This window comes from Stigmatopora argus, chromosome 12 (assembly GCF_051989625.1).
Source record: "Stigmatopora argus isolate UIUO_Sarg chromosome 12, RoL_Sarg_1.0, whole genome shotgun sequence".
NCBI classification, from domain to species: Eukaryota; Metazoa; Chordata; class Actinopteri; order Syngnathiformes; family Syngnathidae; genus Stigmatopora; species Stigmatopora argus.
The window spans coordinates 14201950-14219111 of NC_135398.1; the positions used below are offsets into that span (position 1 = coordinate 14201950).

At 38.6% G+C, this 17162-nt stretch overlaps 1 protein-coding gene across 3 annotated transcripts; it reads right to left on the bottom strand.

Annotated features, from left to right (window-relative positions):
• Positions 1 to 815: 815 nt before the first annotated feature.
• elovl8a (ELOVL fatty acid elongase 8a) lies at positions 816 to 17095 on the bottom strand. 3 transcript variants are annotated; one of them, XM_077614847.1, is made up of 9 exons: positions 16780 to 17095; positions 10529 to 10595; positions 10259 to 10446; positions 9239 to 9319; positions 9045 to 9101; positions 8829 to 8943; positions 8627 to 8754; positions 4554 to 4732; positions 931 to 1087 (listed from the first exon to the last, which is right to left on the bottom strand). In XM_077614847.1, exons 3-9 carry the CDS (start codon positions 10385 to 10387, stop codon positions 1069 to 1071), a joined length of 708 nt encoding a protein of 235 aa, XP_077470973.1. In that variant the 5' UTR covers positions 10388 to 10446; positions 10529 to 10595; positions 16780 to 17095; the 3' UTR covers positions 931 to 1068. The 3 variants fall into 3 exon arrangements, with proteins under 3 accessions (XP_077470972.1, XP_077470973.1, XP_077470971.1); XM_077614845.1 differs by having other exon boundaries at positions 14135 to 17095; XM_077614846.1 differs by lacking the exon at positions 4554 to 4732 and having other exon boundaries at positions 816 to 1087; positions 14135 to 17095.
• Between the last annotated feature and the right edge of the window lie 67 nt (positions 17096 to 17162).

Sequence of the window (17162 nt, forward strand, 5' to 3'; positions counted from 1 at the left end):
TGGGATAGGCTCCAGCACCCACCACGACCCTAGTGAGGATAAAGCGGTTCAGAAAATGAGATGAGAGATGATATACCAAATGGGAAAGCTAAGCTAATTGTTTAATTTGTAAATGTATACATTTATTGTAATGGCCAATCAATCTAAGAACTGCTTATATGTAATAGGATTTGTAAAAGGAGTAGTACTAAATAAAACATAACATGTCCATACAGGGTAGAGACGGAAAGCTGGATTCTCATCACCACCTGGTGGTGAGTTGTCTTCAATGATAGTGGAAGATGCCAGGTGGGCCTGGCACACGCAATCGTTTTGTGAGGGTTTGCTGGGAACGTTTGTCATTCAGAGTTATAACAGAGAAAAGTTGTTTTTGTGTTTTGCACCAGCATTTATTGGCTTTAGTTTCTTACTGTATCTTTGTTAATTTAGGACATACAATCATATGCTTAGGGCAGCCCGGCGGATGAGTGGTTAGTGCGTCGGCCTCTCAGTGGGGGTCCTGGGTTAAAATCCAGGTCAGTCCAAGTGTGTGGAGTTTGCATGTTCTCCCCGGACCTGCGTGGGTTTTCTCTGGGTACTCAGGTTTCCTAACAGATTCCAAAGACATGCATGGCTGGCCACCAATTCAGAGTGTCCCTCGCCTCTGGCCTGAAGTCAGCTGGGATAGGCTCCAGCACCCCCCCCGCGACCCTAATGAGGATAAAGCGTTTCAGAAAATGAAATGAAAAAAAATGAAATCATATGCTTTGATATTAACTGAAACAACACTTTTGTATACATGATTGTGATGTATTTTATAAGATTTATTTTTGTAGAGTGTTTGGTAGAACAGAGTAACTTAACATCATCCCACTACAGTTGTTCACTCTTTCATGAAAATGGGAATTTGCATTTTTTCCCCCTTTCACACCTTAGATTTTCTGAGGTCATTTGTATTTGTTGTGACGTAGCTGCGGTAATAAAATTGAGTGAAGAGTACGATGAGGCTGAGAGCGTAGATGAACCCAATCATGTTCAAGAAGTCAGGGTAGTCACAGTCAGCAAACAAGTTGTAAGAGGTGTGAATGGTTACCAGGAAAAACTGAAGCTGTAACGAGAGCAAGAAAATGAAATATGGATGAAACTGAATTTATAACTAATTTCAAAACTTGGAAGATCATTTATTTAGAGTTGGGCCTATTGAACATTTGTTGGTGCCCCTATATCTCTGCGCTTGGAGCCACTTTATCCCCGTTCAGTAGACTGCTATCAATGCGTAGCATTATTTTACTATGTAAAGCATCAGTACATCTCGAACTTATTTTACATTTTATAAGAATGTCGAGTGGTTTTGGATTTAGACAAGATAATGTCATCAGAAAGGTACCAGTAGTCAATTGTTAGGGAGTTCATATTCATTACACTTGCTGCAATTTGTTCAATGAAAGAAATGCATTTTACAATGAAGATTGATTTCATTTAAAACCATCCAGGGTGCTTGCATGAATGCATTGGCAGTTCTAGGGGATAGCATATGTGCAATAATACAGGGTGTTCCAAAATGTTTTACCCCATTTCGTTGGCCAATGATTTTGAGAATTTTCGTTGGAATGACCTCACATTTTCACAGCTTGTGTAGAAACGTTTCAAGTTTTAGTGTGTAACGTTCGACATTTCTATCTTTTCAGATTAAGAAAAGAAAAGGCATTTTGCGTGTTAGAGTATGCTCGGACTCAGTCACCGAAGACAGTGCAGCGTGGCTTCTTCACAAACTTTGCAAAGAAGGCACCAGCTACAAAACAAATTAGGACTTGGCATCAAAAATTTCAAGAAAAGGGATGCTTATGCAGACCTAAATTGCCTGGATGGCCGTCAACTTCAGCAGAGACAGTGGGACAGGTTTGTGAAGCCTTCCTGCGTAGTCCTCGGAAGAGTGTTAGAAGAGTAAGTGTGGAAACCCACATTCCAACCCTTTTCTTGAAATTTTTGGTGCCAAGTCCTAATTTGTTTTGTAGTTGGTAACGTGCCTTCTTTGCAAAATTTGTGAAGCTCGTTGGTGACTGAGTCCGAGCATACTCTAACACACAAAATACCTTTTCTTTTGAAGTTAACGGCATTTCTTAACCTGAAAAGATAGAAATGCCAAACGTTACAAAAACTTGAAACGTTTTTACACAAGCTGAGAAAATTTGAGGTCATCCCAACGAAAAATGTCAAAATTATTGGCCTACGAAAACATTTTGGAACACCCTGTAAAATATTTTTGCATGTATTAAGAAGCGAAATATTTGTTTGTTTGTTTTCTCTTTGGGAGAAAGCAGTGGAAAGAATATTTTGGGGGTGGAGAGAACGGAAGAACAAAAAGAATAACAAACAAACAAACAAAAAACATAATAAAGTATGCTATCTATTGTATGTAGCAGTGCTAAAGTGATCTGACTGTATTTACCAGAGGACCCAATGTGTAGGGGGCATCAAGCAACCAAAGGAGAAAAGAAATGAAGATAGATCAGATAGGGCCAGGTGTGTGCGCAAGCAAACAAACTAATGTGAGGTGGAGAAGCAAGTATTAGGTCAAATCACTTGTGAGCATTAATGAGTCAACATCCTACTTTTTACTAACTGATCGTTAATCGGTGCCACAACGCCAGCCGAGAGGGGAAATGAGAACGGCGCCCCCTCCCTCCGCCCCCACACGCAGCACTAGTGGATGGAACACCATCAGCTACCCAGGACGATCCCCCAGCCATCAGTCACCAACAATCAGCCTTCATAAGGAATATGCAGATGTTGAAGAAAAGGAAGATGATGGATAGATATGCAAGTGTAGAAGTGCCCAATTGTTAAATATTTACAAGTGAAGAGGGCGTGAGGAAAGACGTTTGCTCCTGCGGGCCAGGCCTGCCCGGCAGAAAAGGACAGGAGTGACGCAACCCCCCCCCTGCTGGAGGCAGATTTTGGACTTTACCAGCTGCTTTGTTAACAACTTCATAAATCCAATAAAAGTCAATTCAATTCAATCCAATTTTATTCATACAGTGATCACACACAGCATATCACAACTGATTTGTTGTCATGGCACTTCACATATGGATCAGGAATGAAAAAAAGGTTTTTAAAAATAAAAAAAATCATAATTAAAGAACACTGGCTTAGCCTATTTTAATAGGTTGCCACCTTTAGAATGAGAGAAAGAGTGTGTGTTCCTATGACAGTGTGAAAGTCATAAAGAGAGTGTGATAGTGAGACCTAGAGCGAGAGAGACGAAAGGACAATGAGAGATCCTGGCTGGCTGCATTTCTTGAGGAATTGGATTCCATGGCAATAAACAAAATTAGTCAAATAAGATTAGGCAGAAAAGGTGGAACAACAAATCAGAGAAATAATAATAGAACGTGAACAATGAGTTACTATGTTCCATTTTCCAAGAAGTAAATGAAAATACATCAATCAATTATGTTTTTCCCTGGCAATTTGTCCTCATTTTCCAAAAGTGTACAGCTCAGCTCTAAATACCATCGAGTCCTTTTCAATCGTTTTCATCAACACATCATTCATTGATGAGTTCAAAGTGTCTTATTTGCGATATAATTAGGCTCACTATAGTAAGTTAGAATATAAACACCATACAAAACTTTTTGGGGCTGTCTTATAGGTACAGCCATATCTCCCTTGTTTTTCATGTTTGAACTAGCTTTCTGTTCTTAAAAATTCAGTACAATTATGTTATCTAAAGCATCCTTTGTGGTCTGAATTTTGTATTGTTGTAAAATGTGTAGGAGCAGCAGTGAAAATAAAATTACATAAAATTCTAAACCAGGGGTAGGGAACCTACGGCTCGGGAGCCATATGTGGCTCTTTCCATGGGTGCATATGGCTCTCCACTAACATGTGAGGTAAAATATGTTAATCACTAGTGAGAGAGCCGAGTCCCGAACGCACCAATAGGAGCGTCACGTTGACACTGTGGCGTTGAGACTAGCTTTAGCACCACTTTAATCATAATTTAGTTTTTATTACTCTTCTGCATGCATCATCTCAGTGATACTGATTAATTTGCAACTGCATAAAAAAGGTTGTTAAAAGAATTCAGAGACTTTTTGTGATTAAAAAGTGGTGAAATGACAACAAAAAAATTGCCCATTTTCTTATATTTTTACTTTTAAATTCTGAGAATGGCTCTTTAGAAATAACATTAGAAAATAAGAATTGCTTATGGCTCTCTCTTTCAAAAAGGTTCCCGACCCCTGCCCTAAACATTTTGACAATTTGAAATGTTACTACTTTTTAAAAAATCACGATTTAAATAGCTTTTTTCAAAGTGATAATATAAAAAAAGTGTCTATGGTCTAGGTTTATAATTAGCAATGAATGAGGCAAGAGTAATGAGCAAAATAAAAAAATGTAGGGTTTTTTTTTTTTTTTAGACATGCCAGAATATAATTTGAACCAACATATGATTAATTTTTTTTGAAGATCTGTTTGGCAGTGCACGCGGTTTTCAAATTCAACTAACTAGAAGTCCCTCTCGCTATTGCTCTCCTTTGAACAAAAAAATGCCATTTTTTTCTCACTTCTTCCATTTTCTTTGGTCATTGGTCTTTGACTTGAGGTAGCTGTGGTAGTAAAAATGACTGAAGAGTGCGATGAGGCTGAGAGCGTAGATAAACACAACCAAGTTCAAGGCGTCAGGGTAGTCACAGTCAGCGAACAAGTTGTAAACGGTATGAAGGGTTACCAGGAAAAATTGAAACTGTAAAGAGATCGAAAAAACAGGGGAAGTTTGTGAGATGGCAAACAAAGTAATGACTAAACTTAAATCATGTGTTGTTGTTATTTTAATCAGAAAAAAATATTAACAGGAAATTATTAATGTTGGATTGAAAATATTTGTTAAGAAATGGTTGGTGGAATAATGTATGTTGAGTATACTTTAGGTTTTGTCATTTATATTACATAGTATTCATTCATTCATTCATTTTCTGAACCGCTTATCCTCACAAGGGTCGCTGGGGGTGCTGGAGCCTATGCAAGCCAACTGCAGGCACCAGGTGGGGGACACTCTGAATCGGTTGCCAGATAATTGCAGGGCACAAAGAGAAAAACAACCAGTCACGCTCACATTCATACCTAGGGGCAATTTAGAGCCTACCATGCGTGTTTTGGGGACGTGGGAGGAAAGCAGAGTACCAGGAGAAATCCCACACAGGGTTAGGTTAGGCTGACGGTGGAAGAGTGTTTAACAAATCTGCATTGCCGCGTTCTGAGGTCGAGGATTACTCCCGATGGTTTTTGAGTCTCTTTGTGGCATTTGCATATTCTCTCCATGCTGGCATGTAGGTTTTGATTTACTGTTATTTTTATCTTTATTGCATATTTAGTTAGCCTTGATTTAATGTCTCTCTGTACTCCATGCAACTCTCTTATAAATATGTTGGAGTTATTGTGCTTAACAAATGATCTTAATCATATTATGTCATGTCGTTAATGGTGAAGAGGGGGGATGGCAGAGAGGGGGACGAGGGGAGAGGTAGAGAGGGAGAGGAGGAGAGAGGTAGAGGGGGGAGAGAGAGAGAGAGAGAGAGAGGGAGAGGGAGAGAGAGAGAGAGAGAAGAGAGAGAGAGAGAGAGAGAGAGAGAGAGAGAGAGAGAGAGAGAGAGAGAGAGAGAGAGAGAGAGAGAGAGAGAGAGACAGAGACAGAGACAGAGACAGAGAGAGAAAGGGAGAGACAGACAGAGAGATAGACTTGGCATCACGCTCGTAACATGACATAAACTTTAAATTTAACTTAAATGAACTGTGATTACTATACACACACTTAAAATAAGTTTTAATCTTACGTTACTCTAAATTTAAACATTATTGTGCGATAACAGAAGCAAAGATGTTAATGTATTCCACCACGGCCTTCGAGTCGGAACTTTGTGCTTCTCAATGCCTCAGAACCGAGTGTATCCCAGTTTGTTGTTTAAAATTATCGAACCACCCACGACTCGCTTCGAAGGGTTTCGCTGGGGGCTTTTTCAGATGCTTGCTTTGCTTTGAAGGTCATTTAGATTCCCCTGTCTTTTTCGCAGATTATCGACTCGGTCATGCTATTTCTAGTAAAAAATGCAACCTATACGGCCCGGTGTTCGTAGATATCTTTGCGCGAGCGTGATGGGGCAAGAAAGACAGAGCGATGCTGTTCTCATAAGCAGCCTCTTGCATACTCAGCCACCCGGACAGCCACATCGGGAGCCATCTCGTATGCTCGTATCTCAAATTTGTCTCGTATCTCAGCTCAAAATTTTTTACTCATAATTTTCCTTGTATCTCTAATTTCTCGTATTTTTTGGATACTCATATGTCAAGGTATTACTATAGTGTAGAATTGCTCTTATTTACGGCAGACTAAATTTATAACGTCTTATCATAAAACAACATCATAACTCAGGTTAACTGAGGTCATTTTGTATCAGTTATTCAATGAAATCAGGCAGTTTTTATGCCTACATGTTTTTTGTTTGTTTTAATTTGGCAGTTAAGCAGTGTTGCATTTAAAACCTTAATTCAGGGGACCTGCATGAATGCACATTTCTTGCTGAATCCAATTCGCTAAATGAAAATGAGCAAGAAGGGCAAAACCTCCATTTTTAATGCGAAAATTAAACGAAAACTAAAATGAACATGTAAATAAAATACACTTACAGCACAACAATTAGGAAAACGTGTACTTAAACATTTGACACGTAATTACTGCAACTGTGTACTGCATGCTGCAATTTAACCCCAAACTAACCTATGGGGTGCATTTCTTTTGATGCTTTAATACCTAAAAATGCTTAGGAAATGCATACCACTACTAACATGAAGCAGAAGAATATGGGACCTAAGCACACCTATCAACCAACAATGTGGGGAGTCACAACTAAGATAAGCTGCCATTGTTATAATATGAGCTGACTACAGTATAGGAATCGTTGAGTTCCTCTATATTCAAAATACTGATAAATACAGAATTCACTTTTATCTCAAACAAAATATGTGCACCATTAAATGCCACATATGACAAAAATATAACTGCAATACACATGTTAGATCACGCACATGCTTGCAACCACAGCTTTGGTTCATGAAAGTCAATTCCGGTACTCGGACGTTTTGTCGAAAGACGTTTGGTCCCCGGACGTTTGGTCCCCGGACGTTTGGTCGACCGGACGTTTGGTAAACCGGACGTTTGGTCGACCGGACATTTGGTAGAACGGATGTTTGGTAGAACGGACGGTTGGTGGCCGGGTTGTTACTGTTGAAACCAGCTCTCAAAATTATAATCATGAGAGAGAGAGAGAGTGAGTTTAATATCTAAATATCTAATATCAAAATATCTACAGTAAACTCTGTCATAATTTGACAGCGAGCAAACCTGGCGACCAAACGTCCGTTCTACCAAACGTCTGTTCTACCAAACGTCCGTTCTACCAAACGTCCGGTCGACCAAACATCCGGTCGACCAAATGTCCGGGGACCAAACGTCTTTCGACGAAACGTCCGCTCACGCAAATTCCAATGAAGACTATTTGCACTTCGCTGCGGAGGTCACGATAATTATTGTAACAATGGCAACAATCCTCTATATTGAGCTATATAATGCACCCATTCCGAGGAAAAATAACAGCAGTCAGCATTTAAATATAAAAAATATAAAAAAAACAAATCATTCAGGAAGAGCCAAACATGAACTATGGCTACTAAAACCATAAGCAGTTGGGTGAGAATTTGCTGAGTAACAATTTGGAACAACTATAAAACACATGTTGTTTCAAGTGTTACAGCCATCAAGTTCACCTCAAATTTGGAATGATACTCCGCAAATTTCAGTATATGATATGCTGCTACCTAATAGAATAAATACAGGAACCCTATTTACAAGTGAAAGCCTATTTGCAGTTTTAGGTAAAGTCATGATTATTGAATAATTATTTAAAACTGAAATAAAAAATAATAATACACAACATTATGCATTTTTAGTAAAACTTTGAGTAGTTACTACATTAAGCTTTTCTTTTATTTTATTTTTCTTTTTACACATACTGCTTATATTTAAATGGTTTGCAAGAGGTGTTGGTACATTCTCCCAGCTGAACACAGGCAGGCTTACTATGTTTACATTTTTAAATTGTCCCTAGCCAATTATAGCTATAATCTGACATTTCTTTAGATTTTTTTACATTTATTTTAATATTTTTAGATAAACACTATATTAAGTTCACTGTTGTAATACGTGGTATTTAAATAGGGGGTCATTGCATTGTGCAGTTTCTAGACCAGGTCATTTGGTCACAGAAAGGTCCGTGGTTTGATTCCTGCTCTCACTGCTCATGGTCAAAATCTCCTTGTGAAAGACACCAAACTCTAAACTTCAAATTGCACCGATGAACGATGGATGTGTGAAGCAAGTTCAGCGTAAACCAAAGGGTATATCAAACTATAACGCATTCACACCTTGATCTTTAGGTAATTATCTCATTTAGCCACTTTTAACAAGTCAAAATAATACAACCGACCCGAAAAAGCCAAAGGGCAAAGACAAGGGTGACAATTATAGAAAAATGAAGCCAACCCAAGAAATGCAAAAACATACAATACATTAGACATTAATACTAACCAGCTGTAGGGATGTGAGATAGTGTTTCCACCAGAGATATTTGGTCATACGTGGTCCAAATGCTGCGAGACCATAGTAGAGATACATTGCCACATGAACCAGGGAGTTGAGAAGGCCCGCCATGAAAGCTTTTGGACAAATATGACACAATAAGTACATTTGAAAACACTTAATGTTACATCAGCTTTTTGTGTGTACTTACACTGGCCACCTGGTGTGTACTTTAATCCTAACCAACAGTTCAAAATCATGGTACTGTGATGGTAGACATGGAGGAAGGTCAGCTGTCTGTTCTTTTTCCTCAGTATGAAAAACATCTGATAAAGGCATATAGACAATTACATAAATACATGTTGATGAAGGCTCTTTTCCTTTAACTGTGATCAATACATTTAAAGAATCGAACCGCCATACTCACTGTGTCACTGAACTCTACATATTTGGAGATGTAAAACAGCCAGCACACACTAGCCATCTGTACAAAAAATATGTAGATATATATCATACAAATGTAATTAGTATTTTTCAGTTGTATTTTTATGAACAGTAAATTAGGCACAGATAATTAAGTAATGAACAGGTAGTGAAGTGCTATTTTGAGCAAAGTATCACCCTCATGGCCAGTTGACTGTTGCTGTAATCGACTGGTTGGCACAATAGACTGTAGCTAGCCATCCAGGAAGCTACAGTAAACTGCAAATACAGAAATTGCCTTACAACCCACATCTTACATTACATTGGTAACAGTTTTTAAGCATAAGAAGAAGAAACAGAACATGGGTAAAGTGACAATATGTGTACTGACAAAAAATATAACTGCAATACACGTTATACTACGCCATAAAGGGATACAGTGAGTGCAAGCTTTCATTCCACCCGATTAAGAGGGCACATTTCCACAAATCTGGTGATTTAAAAGTTTAATCCAGGGGTCTCCAAACTATTCCAGAAAGGGCCGCAGTGGGTCTGGGTTTCCGTTCCAACCTATTAGAGGGAACCTTTCCACCAATCTAATATCTTAGAAGGGCAATCAGTGGATTGCAGTCAGATGCTTCTTGTTTCAGCCAAAACCTAATTGGTTAAACTGTTTGTGTTGGATCAGTTGGAACAAAAACCTGCACCCACAGCGGCCCTCGGGGACCGGTTTGCAGACCCCTGGTTTAATCACTTGATTCCAGTGAGGTGCTGCTTGTTTTTGGAGAAACCTCATTGGTTAATATGTCTGTGCTGCATTGGTTGTGACAAAAAAGCACCCGTAGCAAACCTTTTAGAGGCAGGTTTGGACACCCCTGTTAATGATATAAGGTATATTAGGGATCTATACTAACAGAGGAATGATCCGCTACAGAATATCCACCACTGTTCTGGCTCAACATCAAGTAATTTATACTTGTTTATGCTTTTGTTGCTTCTATCTTCTTCGGTTTGCCAGCATTATGCCATTATTATATAATATTATTACATTGTGCTTTTTGTTCATATAAGGCTGACATGTTCATTTCTTAATATCAAGAGTCAACTGTTATTCTACAGTAAAAATAAAGGTATGGACACAAGTATTTCTAATACATTTGGAGGGCAAATGATGTGCTTCAATTTTGAGTCAATATTAAAAACCGATGTTACTCTCACCTCATAGAACATGTATGCTGACAGGCAAACCATTGTGAAATTGTAAACAATTAAGACAATTCTGAGGTTGATCGGCTTCTTCCTTGCCATCAGCTTTGGCCCGACCCAAACAATGGCCAGATAGCACATAATTATAAAGCAGACCGGAACAGGAGAGTAGACCAGCAGCCAGTTTTCTATCCTTTTATCTATGACAGACATAGAAAGCGCCAATCAACAAAATTAGCTAACAATGCAGTGTTTTTGCCAAGATAAAAAGTGAAGGGATACCTCCATTTTCCAGAATTTTCTGGTAATTCAACCCGGCTCTTTGCCAAATTGTAGGTTCCTTTAAACCCTGAATGTGAATAGAAACAAAAACCTGTATTTAAATGATAATGAGCAATAAGAGCAGGTGTATCATTTTAGTACAAAATATCATCTGCATCCCTGAGCCTACACGCTGTATGTGTATATGTAGTCATATTCCCTGTGTAGACCAAAGAGGAAAATTCAAAATTTGATATGCAAACATATCAAACCTGGATTTTAATTTCATGATTATGGCAATTAACAGACAGTGTGTCTCTCACTGTCTTCACAACGTACAAAAACTTTCTCAATATCTATCTATTATGTTATCTTTAGCTATCTCCATGCTTTTGTGTTTGAAATAAAGCATTTACATGTTGTGCCTTATTTTTCTAACATTTTAGACATGTAGGTACGAGATAGATTGGCAGCTACTGCACATATACACATTCTATTGGAATATTGTCACGTCTTGTTAGGGTTTTGGGTGGAGGTGAGTGTGTGTGTGTGTGTGTGTGTGTGTGTGTGTGTGTGTGTGTGTGTGTGTGTGTGTGTGTGTGTGTGTGTGTGTGATTTTCACCTCTTGTGTCCCTCCGGGCTTCCCTTCCTTTTAACCCTTGTAACCAGCTGCTCGTGATTCTGTAATCAGCCCTTGTGTGTATATTTTAAACCCTGTTGTTTGTGAGTCCTTGTCGGATCGTCAAATTTGTTTTTGTTTTTCTATGCCAAGTTACCACGCCATGTTCCATGTACCTCGTCTCCCCATGTCTTTCCGTCAGGTTTGATTTTGTGATTTGCATACCTGTCAACCTCTGCCGATAACTGCCCTTATAAATGATTATGATTCCCCTGACAAACCCCCAAAAGACCTTACAAACACCGTACGAGTCGTACGGTGTTTGTAAGGTCTTTTGGGGGTTTGTCAGGGGAATCATAATCATTTATAAGGGCAGTTATCGGCAGAGGTTGACAGGTATGGATTTGATTCCTACGTCCTTGTTATTTTCTATAGATTCCTTAAGTAATTAAAGTTTTGTTAGAACACTCCTTCCAAGTCCTTGACTGCTTCCTTGCATTTGGGTCCAATTAGTTCCTTCTGTGCACCTTATGTAACCAATTTACAAAATTCATTCATTTTAACACCGCTTTTCCTGGTCAGAGTTGCAGGGTGCTGGAGCCTATACCAGCTGAATTCGGGTGAACCGTGGACTAACCCTTGAACTGGTCACCAGTCAGTCACAGGGCAGATTGTTAGGTTTGTTTGCTTTTGGAGTTTTATGTTGTCATAGTCTTGGCATTTTCCCCTGGTGTAACTTGCCATTGTCCATTGATTTCACCTGTTGTAATCTTCCCTATGTATCTCAGACTGTTGCCTTGTGTGTCACCCACCTGTTCTCAAAGTCCCTTTGTCTACTCATTCCTGTCAATGTCATATCAGTGAAAGGTGTGCATCCAAGGTATGTTTGATTCTCCAGATTTTGGTTCATCTTTGTATGTTGAGATTCACTGCCTTTGTTTCGGTCTGTTTAAAAAAACCTTTTGTGTACACCACTGTTCCTGGCCTCCCTGGTTCCCAGCGATTGGATCTTTTTTATTATTATTATTATTATTATTTTTTAATCCGCTTATACCTACAAGGGTGCTGAAGCCTGTCCCAGGTAACTACGGGCATCAGACAGTGGACTGTATCGGTGGCCAGTCAATCTCGGGGCACAAGGAGACAGAAAACCATTCACGCTCATGCCTTGCGGCAATATTGAGTGTTAAACCAGCCTACCATGCATGTTTTTGGGTTGTGAGATAAAACTGGAGTGCCCGGAGAAAACCCATGCAAGTCTGGGACAACATGCGAACTCCCTACAGTGAGGACCGACCTAGGATCGAACCCTCAACCCCAGAACTGTATAGAATATATATATATATATATATATATATATATATATATATATATATATATATATATATATATATATATGTGTATATATGTATATATGTATATATGTATATATGTATATATATATATATATATATATATATATATATATATATATATATATATATATATATTTATATATATATATATATTCTCGACTACATTCACTTTTGTGAAACTGCTACATGGATCTGTATTACCTGCCAACTTGAGCTGGTAAATGGAATCATATGATTCTATTATGATTCTTCTGCTTGTTTTGTTGACTCTTGATTGCTGTTTGTTCCTAAAACATTATCTTGAGCGATTAAACTGTGCTGAAATCAGTTGCACTAACAATCAGAAATTTCAACCCCATTAAAATTTGATGAATGACAGCCCGCCAGTGAGTGCTTAGCACGTCAGCCTCACAGCTTTGAGGTCCTGGGTTCGAATCCAGGTCCGTCCTCCTGTGTGGAGTTTGCATGTTCTCCCTGAGCCTGCGTGGGTTTTCTCCGGGTACAATGGTTTCCTCCCACATTCCAAAGACATGCATGGTAGGCTAATTGAACACTAAAAATTGCCCATTGGTATGAGTGTGAGTGTGAATGGTTGTCCGTCTCGTCGTGCCCTACCATCGGCTGGCCACCGATTCAGGGTGTCCCCCACCTACGGCCCAAAGTCAGCTGGGAAAGGCTCCAGCACCCCCATGACCCTTCTTAGGATTAAGCGGTTCAGAAAATGAAATGAATAAAAATGTTATAATTGCAAATCTTGTGTGTAGGCAAAACTGAGGACAGCTCATGATCTAACTTCTGGGTTGTGACATAAAAAATATAAAACAGTATGTGAACTCGACCTTCTCAGCCACTATTGTTGGACACAAATGGACGAGCAACTAAGTTGGGTGAGTTTTTGTACAACTGGTTTTCTTCGTCATGCATTAAAACAACATCCATGAGTGTGCTACAGCACACTACAGGCTGAAGGCTATGCGCGCATACCTTCTGTTATTTGGCGGGATATCCTGTGACATATTGCTAACCCTCATTCGCTTGGGGAGATTCCTCACAATTAACATTAGTAATAGCATTATGGAATCCAAAGTGAGACAATTATTGTAAACTTCCCCATTATCAGTTCATTGTTGTAAAATACCTTGGGGTCCAAAATTCATAGTTTATTCTCATACAAGCCTAAATAAAACCAAAAGACAATCCTATATTTTTTTAAATGCATAAGTAGATCATCAAGTAATCAAGTGTAAACTGTAGAAGTGATTCAGAACCTGTTTGGCTGTGATTCCTTATTAGGGACAAAAAATAATTTCATACATTTATTATGATCATTTAGGCAAGGGCAACTAATGTGTGCTAAAATTATTATATTCATTTTGGAATACACTTATACACACTATAGCATCGTGTTGCTCCTATCCTAAGGATATTCAAAATACAGGACACGTGTTTCATTGAAGGATAACCAACAGTAAGCTAATGATGATCATTTTAACATAATTTTTACTTTGTAAAATGCAGGTCCTTCAAATACACCGTCACATGGAAACAGTCAGTTCCATTAAAACAATGGATTATAAAACAAGAGTACCTATTATGTATAGAATTATACAGTAAAAAGCAATTTAGATTCATATAATGTGTGTGCGAACCTACCTCCATTTAAGTGCCGAATGGTTGACAATTTTCTATTCAACTCCAGCTTCAGTCAAACTTACGATCGATCCATTTCCAACGTCTTCATCTGTATTGTGATGTTCCAACTTATCCTAGAAGCCTTTCCTGTTTTTCAACTCTGACCTACTGCCTCTTATAGTGATTACTTGCTCAACTGAACTTTTTAATGCTGAAAAATTGATGATTCGCTACTTTTTGCAAGTTACACATTGAGGTAGTTAAGGTATTGAAATAGAAAAACTATAATGATCATAGATTCCAATTCACAAAGCACGCTGGAGGCAAGTACAGAAGGCTATTCTACATCTGAATAGTGCGCCAACCTAAAATACCTGTGGCATTGTGAGGCACATTCATAAGAAAGGCGTGATAAGTCTTTTTTGTGTGTGTTAATGACAACTTAGTCCCTCCCTACCCTCCAGGCAGCCTACCAAGGCTAAATAAATTAAAAGAAGCAATGTGATACAGAACTATAGTGCATCAGTGGATATACTTTAGAAACTATATTTTGTTGCGGTAATACGAACTACATATACAAATTTCCCCTGTGTTAACACAGGACAATCATACTTGGACAATCAAATGATCAATTTGTTATTAACAATTGAAACACAACATTTACCTAGGCTACTAGATTAGTTTTAGATGTTTGGTTATAGATTCATGGTATAGCACATCTCTAAAGACCCTTGAAAGTGCCTTTGTACAACATGTTTCTTTTTAAAAAGTACATTCAACAAACAGAGGTGGAAAAACTTGATATGGGCGAGTAAACCGCCCATACTGGAATTCCCAGCCCATGCAAAAATGTCTCATCTCAGGAATCTTCTTGTTGCACATATCAGACAGATGAAATCAAAATTAGTTAACAGTGTTTCAAATCTCAGTCTTTAAAATCCATCTAATGATTACACATTACTTAAACTTTACTGCAAGTTGCCTAATCACTTATTTGTTTTTGTCAACTGTCCCAGCAGTTTTGCTAACCTCAAAACCTGCTGAACATCATTGCAAAATTCTAAACTCTTATTTTAAATCATTTAAAAAATGGTGGAAAAGTAATATATTCTTTCCTCTGATTATACACATGAATCAGTGTGTGGTCTGTTTTTCACCTGGCATAGACTGTAGCTCCTTCCAACCTTGGGAAAGTTAAGTAGAATTGAAAATATGAATGGCTTCATAGTTATTCGTCCATCATTCATTTTCCGTTCCGTTCAATCTCACAAGGCTCTCGGGAGTATGAGAGCCTATCCCAACAAAATTTTGGGAAGTAGGCGGGGGACACCATGAATTGGTTACCAGCCAATCACAGAGCACAAAAAGACCAATAACCATTTGGATACTCACACTTAGACATCAGGACAAGTAAGAATGTTCAGCTTACAATGCTTGTTTTTGTGGTTGTAGGAGGAAATCGCAATACCTGGAGAAATCCCACACACCCATTGGGAGAACATGCAAGCTCCACACGGGAAGATTGGAACGTTCGCTCTAAGAACTGAGGCGGGTGTGGTAATGTGTTATGTTTTTTAAAATAAAATATGCATTTTTCAATACTTTTACAAAAGTGTATACATTTTATGGTGCCGTATTCAGCTGAAAACATTTTGGGAACGCTTTTCTTATTCAAAGTAAATGTCATGGTGCAGTGGCCTTATTGACCTGCTACCGTTTTGGCAGCCTGGGTTTGATTCCCGCAAACTCGGGGTGTGTCAGGAAGGCCAGCTGGTGTAAAATTCCCAAGTCCACATCTGTCTTTTTGAGTATACTAACTATTTTTGGCCTTGGAAATACGTATTTGATATCAATTCCATAATATCAACCTAAATGTTTGTTTCATGTATTTGTGAGAAGAAGAAAAATGGTTAATGATAAGCCAGACGGTCCGGTAAAGAAGTGGTTAGCACGTGGGCCTCACAGTTCTGGGGTTGAGGGTTCGATCCCAGGTGAGTCCTCTCTGTTTGCAGTTTTCATGTTGTCGCCGCGCTTAAGTGCATTTTTTTCCGAGTGCTCCGGTTTCATCCCACATCCCCAAAACATGTATGTAGGTCGGTTGAACACTTAAATTGCCCCTAGTTATGAGTGTGACCATGACTGGTTGTCCATCTCCTCCTCCCCTGTGATTGGCTGGCCACCAATTATGGGTACAATTTTCAATTTACTCGTATCTCAAATCAAACTTTCCCATATAAAATAACTAAATACAAATTCATCCGTTCCCACTCTCTGAAAAAAAACACCTAAAATAGGATATTAAAATGGAGAAACATGTTTTTAATTGTTCTAAGCCTCCACCTACGTTCACAAAGTAACAAATACCTATCTAGTGGTTATGATAAGTAATATAATGTGACTTTATTGAGTACAGTATTGTATGGAGTTCTTACCTTTGAGAAAGACGGTACCGGCTAACGGCGGAGATGAGACTTAACACGTTCAGTTTGCTATATTTTTGTGTCACTATGTAACCTAACAAACTAAATTTACTCAAATGAACTTTGCTTACTATACATACACTTAAAATTGGATGCAATTGTGCTATAACCTAAGCAAAGGTGTTAATGTATTCCGCCATGGCTTTCGAGTTGGAACTAGCTGCTTGCCCGTGCCTCACAACTCACCTTAAAGGTTTCAGTCCTTTCTCAGCAGCTTGCTTTACTTCCTTTAAGTCCTCGCAGATTCCGCTACCTGTTTCTCCTTTATCCATATTAAAAGAAGCCTCTCCCTCTCGTCATGAATATCACCGCGCAGCTTGAAAAGGACCACCCAGCAGGCGGATCATATGCTCGTATGTCAAATTTGTGTTGTATCTCAGGGCAAAAATGTGCTCGTAATTTTCCTCATATCTCAAATTTCTCGTAAATTGGGACAGTCGTATGCCAAGGTCTTGATTGCTGCAGATAGAAGAAACACAGACACTAATAAATCAACCAAAAAAGAAAAGTTTCAATACAAATGGTTTATGAATGACACAGAAGAAAAAGAAAAACAATAATCTGACTGG

Coding starts and splice junctions, on each gene's coding strand:
- elovl8a (XM_077614845.1), bottom strand. Junction 8,944..9,044: donor ATGTAGAGTTCAGTGACACA/GTGAGTATGGCG, acceptor TGCCTTTATCAG/ATGTTTTTCATACTGAGGAA. Junction 4,733..8,626: donor ATCTCACATCCCTACAGCTG/GTTAGTATTAAT, acceptor ATCTCTTTACAG/TTTCAATTTTTCCTGGTAAC.